At 40.0% G+C, this 9,796-nt stretch overlaps 1 protein-coding gene across 1 annotated transcript; it reads left to right on the top strand.

The window, feature by feature from the left end:
• Positions 4,217–5,203, top strand: LOC18787825 (pentatricopeptide repeat-containing protein At1g12775, mitochondrial). The gene has a single exon (XM_007221246.2). It carries the CDS (start codon positions 4,217–4,219, stop codon positions 5,201–5,203), a length of 987 nt encoding a protein of 328 aa, XP_007221308.2.

Here is a 9,796-nt window from a genome sequence, read left to right as displayed (position 1 = left end):
TTTGAATGATTGCATTTTATGTTTGCAAGGGAGACTCTGATACAAAGATGCCCTACATTTGGCATCATTGGTTAAATGCTTTGTTACTTTTTTCTCTTTATCAAGTGTTGGATCTACGTTTGTGAGTTTGTGATTGGTTCATATCCAGTATCTCAAATTCTTGCTGGTTCTAATTTCTACAAAGGTCATTGTTGAACTAACATTTAGAGTACACTTTTCTAGCTAGTTTTCCTTGCTTGATACTATCTTTGGTGCATAAAATTATTTATGCCATATGCTTTAAACAGTGGAGTTTTACTTTGATTTCCATATTAAAGTGTGTGAAGACTTTTAGTTATATGCTCAGTTACCCGTTGGCTATTAAATACATCTATTAATATCCAATTATGCAGGGGTAAATATATTTTTTTGGGAAAAACAATAGGATATTTATAAGATACTTTTACAACGGGCTAGTATACTCACAACTAGATATATCAAACTCATCACAAATATATATATATATATATATATCATCATCGTCATCCATGTAAGTTGAACCTGAGACCTCCAACTAACCGGAAACAAATACCACTAAACCAAAGACTAGTTGGTAATTCAAGTAGGTTCTATGGGCCTGTGGCAAATGCTTTAACTAGTGAAAACTTCATTTAGGTCATTATGGGTGAAGATATGTTTGATCTTGTCTGGTTTCTTCTACTTTTAGGTATTGGGCATACACCTTAAGCTGTTGCACTGGATCAAAACTTGAAACATGAAAGGGCTGCTGGACACAAAGGGCAACAAAGATTCCCTTCTTGTTTTTTTCCTTTGATAACATGCCCTTCAATGAAATGATTATTAGTTAACTGTTCCAATTGCCTCTTGAATAGGTCACAGAAAAGAAACAAACTAGGCCATCAAAGATCTGACAGGGGTCCAATTATTTTGGTACTTCTCTGCAAAACCTATTTGGACACAAGTTACATATTAGGGTCTGCATGAAATGACCTCCTTTTGGCTTTTTTGTGGTTCCAATTTCAAACAACCTGGAAAAAACTCATTTCTCCACACACGAGATGTCATGAATTACTAAAGCCTCAGCAAAATCAAACTTTTTATCTTTGTTACTCTTACGTGTAGAAACCCCACTAGGAAACACCATGACCCACAAAGATTCAAACAAAAATTGCTCACAAGCAGATACATTTTTAAAAACAGAAAGAAAAAAGAAAAAAGAAAAAAGGCAACCATGCTATAAATGGTACATTTTTACAACTAGTTTTGACAAACAAATGAAGATGAAGAGTAGGGTTAGAAGAACCTTTCCCCTATTCTTCATGCTTGCAGCACTTCTAGTGCCACTATTTCTTCAAGCTCTGGCCTCTCATTCAAGAGCCAGTGCTACAGAAACCGGCACCCATGGATATAAAGAACATTGCAGTGGTGAAAATGGTGAAGAGTTTAAAATGGAGTACGAAACAAGTAGGAGGTTTCTTGCAGTTCAAAAATTTCTGTCTCCAGGAGTTCTCAAGAGGGATCTGCCAGTTTGTAAGGGTCCACGAGGAGAACCCTACGGCATCAGTTGTCTCCCTCCACCATCAAACCCTAGGTATAGAGCCTGCTCCAAAATCTACAGGTGCAGAGCTTGACCACTAGAGAGTGTATGCATGAACTTGGGGAAGGAATTAAGAGCTTAAACTATTGTAATATTGTCACTTTTAATCCCATTCTTTCACAATCAGATAAAACTACCGATGCAAGTTTTTGCCAAATAAGGTTCTGTACTAATTTTTGTGCTGATATACTCTATTATACAAGCACAAGCATAATCATGTAGATTTACCTATCCCAATTATTCTAGTTTCTCTAGAATATCTAATCCTTATTGAGAAATTGGAATGTCAGTCCTTTCATATTTCAAAATGTTACACTGAGGGAGAAATAATAGTTTTTTGAACTTACAGACTTTTTTTTTTTTTTTTGATTACATTGGAAGGAAAGAAATTAGGAGTTTCGATCCTGGGTGCCAAGCAGGAGAAGAAGGAGGGCCACAATCACCGTGGTAACCGCACTCGACAACTTACGACTCTTTAATTTAATTTCTCTGTTTCTTTAGGAGATATGATTACCATTTGAATTACTAACCACGAGAATTAAGACTTCCATTGGAGAATAAGTGGGTTTTTTCAACACATAAAGGTAGGCGGGGTAACATGAGAATCCTAATAATAAAAAAATTTGTTGACTATATGTGAAAAGTGATAATCTGATGTATATTGCTTGTATATTCAGTCATAACGATTACAAAGATATATAGCAAATTGTACCGAAATATATATGAAAAGAAGTAGTAACTACAGAGAAGGAAACAAAATCACTTAAAGGTCTGCAGCAATCTACTCCTATGATTGAGATTTGATATCGTAATATATACTAATTGTTTTTTTCTCTTCCGTAACCAAACATTGGTTGAAACTTTTAACCACACATGGAAAATAAAATACATGCTTGAGTGAAATTTCAGGTTTGGTGAAGTGCGGTCCCTCTGCTTTTCCATAATGCGCATTCCACTAACCATCTTTCTAAAAGAAAGAAAAAAAGTAGACAACAAATGTGATTTTCTATAAAGTGGTTGAAAGTGGGAAGAAAGTGAAGCCACACACACAACAAAATGGTGTCTCTATCTCTGAAACTTTGCTTCCTTCTCCTAGTCCTTGGCCTTCCTTATTTCAGCACAGCTGCCTCATGGATGAGCCGTTCACACACATCGTGCAATGCTTCGATAGCAGAGTGTGACAGAGAAGGCGAGTTGCTGATGGAGTCGGAGATAAGCCGGAGGTTTCTTGGAACCAAGAAATACATCTCACCTGGGGCTTTAAAGCCGGACCAGCCAGTTTGCAATAGCGGCGGTAAAGGCGAAGCTTATAGCAAAACAGGGGGCTGCCTTCCTCCTCCATCTAACCCTCCCAACAGAGGCTGCTCTAAGTACTATCGTTGTCGATCAGACTCGTGATCACACATGTGCAAGTTTGGATTTCGATTTGGTTTTGACAGTCGTATGTATTTGCAGTACACTTGTACCTATATAGCTGTTGCTCTTGAATTTTCAGTGACTGATGTTTTTGGTTGCTTCAATTGTCAAATAAACTCATGCATAATTTTAAGATCAAAGCCTCAGATGCAGCACACTCCTCACAGGGATTTGTATCAATCGAATTTTTCTATTTGCTGAGATAGGGTCAGGAAAAGTTTTCATGTCTACTTTCTGAAGATATATATGTGTTTGATGTGGCATTTACAATTGGTTGTAAGGAGGAACTCCTTCTCATTTTCAAGGCGCCAAGCTTTTTCTGAAAATAAATTGAACTTTTTTCATGTTTTGGGCTCCAAGATATTCCCAATAATTTTGAGTACAATTACAAATTTTGAAATTCTTCTGGGCAAAATGCATCAATATTCCTTCAACTTACAACTACTGAAAAATTGGTAGCTTAGCTGATGTGGCGCAAATAAAATCTAATGCTCATTTTATGGAAGTCTTTCTCCTAATTCTCGCAGTGTATGAATCAACATATTCATTTTTTACCAGTCAAGGTTTTGCAATCCACTGGGTAATTGAATAACTCAGTCTTTATACATGGCTTTGGATGAGAAATGAGTTTCGATTTAATATTGTCAAGGTTTTGCAATCCACTGGGTAATTGAATAACTCAGTCTTTATACATGGCTTTGGATGAGAAATGAGTTTCGATTTAATATTGTCACTTGGGTAAGGGGGAGAGTTTGACCCACTTTTCTACAATGGCGCCACCTCATATGCAAATTCCAAAATATAATTTAGAATATCACTTTGTCAAAAATAAAACATAAATATAGATGCCCAACCAACAACAGGCAAAAATGGATGAACCAACGGAAAATGAACGTTCTTCCCTAAAATTGAAGCAACTAGACCCTCGCACTTACTTTTCTTGTGGCGGTGGCAACTTTCCTGGTGGTGGCGACGACGGGTTGTTTTGTTTAGGGGTTTTTGTATTTTGTGGGCTTTTGTTGTTTTGGCAATCCTATCTTGGTATTTTTGGTTGGGTTTTGTTTTGTTATGTTTGGGCCTTGTTTTTCGTATTTGGGCTCCTTGTAAGTTGTATGTTTTGGCAATGAAATTTCATTCCTTTCGACCAAAAAAATCGTGAATTGCTTGCTCTGCGTTAGGAGCTGGTCGATGACGACGAAAATTATGGCGAAAAGAGCTCCAGGGCTCACGCTTCTCCAAAAGGGTAATCCTTCTTCTCGCTATTCTCTGTACGGGCTCGTCTTTTTCAGAAGCCAGTTTTGCTCTTTCGCTGTCAATCGTTGTCCTACTGTTAGTGTTAAGGAAACCATTGATTTGGAGGATTTGGTAAAAACGCGTTGTAAATCTGGTAATCTTGGGTTAGATGAAGCACTGGGTCACTTCGATTCCGTAATTCAAATGAAACCCATTCCCTCGATTTGGGCTATTAATCATTTGTTTGGGGCACTCTCGAAGATGAATCAGTGTTCCACTGTAGTTTCTATGTATAAACAGATGCTGGCTTGTGTTGGCTTACACCCGGAAGTCCATACACTGAGTGTTGTTATCAATTGCTTGTGCCGTATGAATCGGGTGGACTTGGGTTTCTCTGTTTTAGCAACTATCCTTAAACATGGTCTTCAGCCCAATGCTTATACTTTGAATGCTTTGCTTCATGGGGTTTGCAAGTATAGGTCGCTCTCTGAGGCAATGGAGTTACTCCAGAAAATAGAAGAGAAAGGATTAGCATGCTGTGAAATGACTTACGCTACTATAATTAATGGGTTGTGCAGAGCTGGGAAAACATGTATGGCGCTTGAGATACTCGAGCAAATGTATGAAGATGGAAGGTTTAAGCCTGACCCTCAATGCTATAATCCAATCATTGACCGCTTATGCAAAGAAAGAAGAACAGATGAGGCGCTGACCCTATTTCGAGATATGATCAACAAAAATGTTGCGCCGGATATCGTCAGTTACACTTCATTAATTTATGGATTATGCAACATGGGTCTTTGGACACGAGCACTTGCTCTGTTTGAAATGATGAATAAGAAAGGCAGAAAGCCTGATGTTGTCACTTTTAATTCCATAATTTCTGCAGCATGCAAGTCTGGTAAGTGGGAAGAAGCTGTGCGTCTATTTAGAAACATGATTGATTGTGGCGCCTAAAGAGAGTAGTTAGCTGATTAGATTAGTTTGTTATTAGTTACTCTTGTAAGTAATTAGTTAGAGCTGTTGTAACAGCCTGTACAGGTGGCTTTATCTATTGTATAGAGTAGACAGGTGTTAAATACTCTTCTGTAATCTTTTCTCAATTAATTAATGAGAATCATAAATTCCTTTATGGTATCATACGCCTATTCGATCCTCTCTCCCTTTTCTTCCAACCTGTGATTTTCTCACCTACCAAACAGTACTTTTCTCATCAACCAAACAGTTTCTTCCGCTCTAATTCTCTGATTTCCATGGCTTCTGAGACCAATTCTTCTTCTTCTGCGCCTTCTGCCTCTCTCACATCGTCTTCAATCCCTGCTTTTGCGACTGTTACTGTTCAAAACATCGCAGGCATGGTTCCGATCAAGCTTCAAGCTGGCAATTATTTGTTGTGGAAGAATCTTTTTCTTCCTGTTCTTCGCAAATACAAGCTCCTTGGCCTTCTCACCGGTGCTGATCTGCGGCCGTCGAAGACAATTGTTAACGATGCTGGTTGCATTGTTGATAATCCCGCCTTCGATCTGTGGTATGATAAGGATCAATCACTCATGATCTGGATCATCTCTACTCTCTCGACGGATTTGCTATCTCAAACGGTTGGCATTGAGTATTCTCGTGATCTCTGGGAGATGTTGGAAAAACGCTTTGCTGGAGTCTCTCGTGCAAATGTTCATCATCTTCGTCAGCGTCTTCAAAATCTTGTCAAAGGGGATCTGTCTATGGTTTCCTATCTGCAACAGATGAAGGAAATTGCTGATGGCTTGGGCGATGCTGGTCATCCTCTAACTGATGATGATTTGGTGGCTTACATTCTTGCCGGTCTCTCTGAAGAGTACGATTCCTTCGTCACTTCTATTGAAACTCGTCGGGAAGAAGTTTCCTCTGATGAACTTCACGGTTACCTTCTCGGTCGTGAAGCTGCTCTGCTGAAGCGCAAACTCCGATCCATTTCCTCTGGACCTACGGAACCGTTTCATGCTTATGCCGCCACTCCTCGTTCTTCACAGCACTTTTCTCGCTCACGTGGTTCCAACAACTCTAACTCTCAGCATCGAGGTTTTCCTCCCACTCGTGGTCTGCTTCCGTCACCGCCCTCCAATTTTGCCCCAAATTTTTCTTCTCCTCCACAATTTGGTGCGCAAGGGTTTCACAGCCCCAATTTTTCTCGAAATTCAAGCCCTGGGGGTGGTAATTCCAATTCAGGAGGTTCTTCTTCATTCAATTCTACTGGTTTTTCTTCTGGCCCTGTTCTTGTGTGTCAGTTCTGCAACAAGAAAGGTCATGCCGCTAACACTTGTCGCAAATTGGGCCGTCTGCTTAATGCTTCTGGCAGTTCTTCATCTTCTGGACCATTTACTGGCTATTATGCTAATCCACAGTCTGTTGCTTCCTCTCCTTCTTGGATTGTTGACTCTGGCGCTACTGCTCATGTGACTGCTACCAATCAGCACCTGCAGAATTCTTCTCCATTCACTGGCTCTGACTCTTTGCAAGTTGGTAATGGTAATTGCTTACCAATTTCTCACACTGGTTTTACCCGCATACACACTCCTTCTGCTGTTTTTACTTTAAAGGATGTGTTACATGTTCCTTCTATTAAACACAATTTGTTATCGGCAAATAAGTTTCTTCGTGACAACTCTTGTTCACTAACGCTCTATCCTGATTCCTTCACAATTAAGGACTTAGCTACGAAGAAGATGCTCTTCCAAGGTCTCAGTGAGGATGGTGTCTATCGACTTCCTGCTGGTCCTGCAGCTCCTTTTTCATCAAGTCCTTCAATTGCTTTTCTGGCTAATAAATGTGATATCCTCACTTGGCACAAGAGGTTGGGTCATCCTCACTTTTCTTTATTTCGCAAGATTGTTAGTGGCAATCATCTACCTGTTAGTGGTGACTTGTCTGAGTCCTTAATATGTTCTGATTGTATGGTTGGGAAAGCTCATAAGCTTCCTTTTGTTGGTTCTGCACATAAGTCCACCAAGCCTTTAGAGCTTGTGCATTCGGATGTCTGGGGTCCCAGTCCCACTGTTTCAGCTCTTGGTTATAAGTACTATGTTTTGTTTCTGGATGATTACACTAAATACGGCTGGTTGTATCCTTTGAAATATAAATCAGATGTGCTTGCAACTTTTAAAGTGTTTAAGGCCAAGTTAGAAAACTTGTTGAACTCTAGGATCAAGATCTTGAGGAGTGATTCGGGTGGTGAATACTTAAGCACTGCTTTCCAAGATTTTTTAAACACAGAGGGTATTGTGCATCAGTTGAGTTGTCCACACACCCCTGAACAGAATGGCAGTGCCGAACGCAAGCACAAGCATATTGTTGAGCTTGCTAGGACACTGTTTGCTTCTTCTTTCCTTCCACATCGCTTTTGGGTAGATGCTTTTCAAACTGCCTTGTATCTCATCAATCGGTTACCCTTTACTTCTTCTGCACAGTCTCCTTGGGAATTGTTGTTTAAACACACTCCAAATTATACTACTTTGAAAGTGTTTGGTTGTCTCTGTTTTCCTTGGTTACAACCATATAGTTCCTCAAAGTTGGATCCTAAAAGCAGGCCTTGTGTCTTTCTTGGTTATAGCTTAAATCATTCCGGTTATAGATGTCTGGATATTTCTACTGGCAAGCTTTTTATTTCCAGGCATGTTCTTTTTAATGAAACATCTTTTCCTTTTGCAACCCAAGCTCCCCCTATTTCATCTTCTCCTATCTCTGCTTCTTCAGTTCCTATTTCTCTTACTTTTTCTTTCCCGATTTCTCCTACTTCTCCTTCCTCTTCGCAATCCCCTGGTTCCATTTCTCCTTCTTCTGAATCTGTTCTTTCTTTACCTTCTCAAGAACACCTCCTTCCTTCTCTCCCTTCTCAGGTATCTGTAGTTCCTTCTTCTCCTAATCGTCATCCTATGGTTACTCGATCAAAAAATGGAATTTTTAAGCCCAAGGCTCTCTCTGCAACTAAGCACCCTATTCCTACTTCTGTTCAGTCTACTGCTTTAATTCCTCCTACTCCTCAGACTTATAAGCAAGCAGCAACCCACAAAGTTTGGATTGCTGCCATGGCCTCTGAAATTGCTGCTCTTCAAAAGACTCAGACATGGACCCTGGTACCTCCCAATCCCTCTTATAATTTAGTGGGTTGTAAGTGGGTTTTTCGGACCAAGTTTAATTCTGATGGGTCTGTTGATAAGTTCAAAGCTCGTTTAGTTGCTAAAGGGTACAATCAACAGGAAGGTATTGATTTTCATGAAACTTTTAGCCCCGTGGAAAAACCTGTTACTATTCGTCTTTTGTTATCCTTAGCTGTGCAATATGATTGGTTCCTCAATCAACTTGATGTCAGTAATGCTTTTCTGCATGGGTTCTTGAAGGAAACTGTGTATATGAGCCAACCTCCAGGTTTTCATGATCCCTCCAAGCCTGATTTTGTTTGCAAGTTGAATAGGAGTTTGTATGGTCTTAAGCAGGCGCCCCGGGCTTGGTATGAGGAGCTCTTTAAAGCACTTATTTCTCTGGGTTTTAGATCATCACAAGCTGATTCCTCATTGTTTATTAAGGGTGGCTCTTCTTTAATCCTAGTTTTGGTTTATGTTGATGACATTATTGTGACTGGGAACAATAATGCAGCCTGTCAGGCTCTTATTCAGCAACTCAGTGAAAAATTTCCTGTCAAAGACTTGGGCCCTTTGCATTTTTTCCTTGGGTTAGAGGTTAAACGCACTGCTTCTGGTTTATTCTTGTCTCAGACTAAATATGCTTGTGATCTTCTCCAGCGAACTGATTTTCTTGGTGCCAAACCATGTGCCACTCCCTTGGGGTCCTACAAATTAGACAATTCTGGAATGTTGCTTTCTGATCCTACTTTCTATCGTTCTACCGTTGGTGCTCTTCAATACTTGACATGGACACGGCCTGATTTGTCCTTTGCTGTAAATTTGGTATGTCAGCATCTTCACCAACCTCGCACTAATCATTTGGGTGCTGTAAAGAGAATCCTTAGATATCTTAAAGGTTCTCTTGATATGGGAATCTGTTTTCGCAAAGGCCCCCTTGTTATGCAGGCCTATTCTGATGCAGATTGGGCAGGATGCCCCTTGGATCGTCGGTCTACTAGTGGTTGGTGTGTTTTTCTCGGTTCAAATTTAATTTCTTGGTCTGCCAAGAAGCAACCTACAGTTTCTCGCAGTTCTACTGAATCTGAGTACAGAGGTATTGCCATGACTGCTGCTGAACTTGTTTACATTGCTAAGCTGTTTAAGGATATTGGTTTTCAGCTTCCTTCCGCTCCGTTACTTTGGTGTGATAATCAATCTGCCCTTCATTTGGCTTCTAATCCTGTCTTTAGTGCTCGCACAAAACATGTTGAGGTTGATTATCATTTCATCCGGGAGTTGGTTCAGCTTGGTATTCTTCATTTACGGTTTGTTGACACTACTAATCAGCTCGCAGATATCTTTACAAAGTCTCTTCCTTCTGCCCGACATGCTTATCTTCGTTCCAAGCTTAGCAGTGTGCAATCCCCACTTCAGCTTGCGGGGGGCTAAAGAA

This window comes from Prunus persica, chromosome G1 (assembly GCF_000346465.2).
Source record: "Prunus persica cultivar Lovell chromosome G1, Prunus_persica_NCBIv2, whole genome shotgun sequence".
Classification (NCBI taxonomy): Eukaryota; Viridiplantae; Streptophyta; class Magnoliopsida; order Rosales; family Rosaceae; genus Prunus; species Prunus persica.
This window is presented reverse-complemented; position numbering and strand designations above follow the sequence as displayed.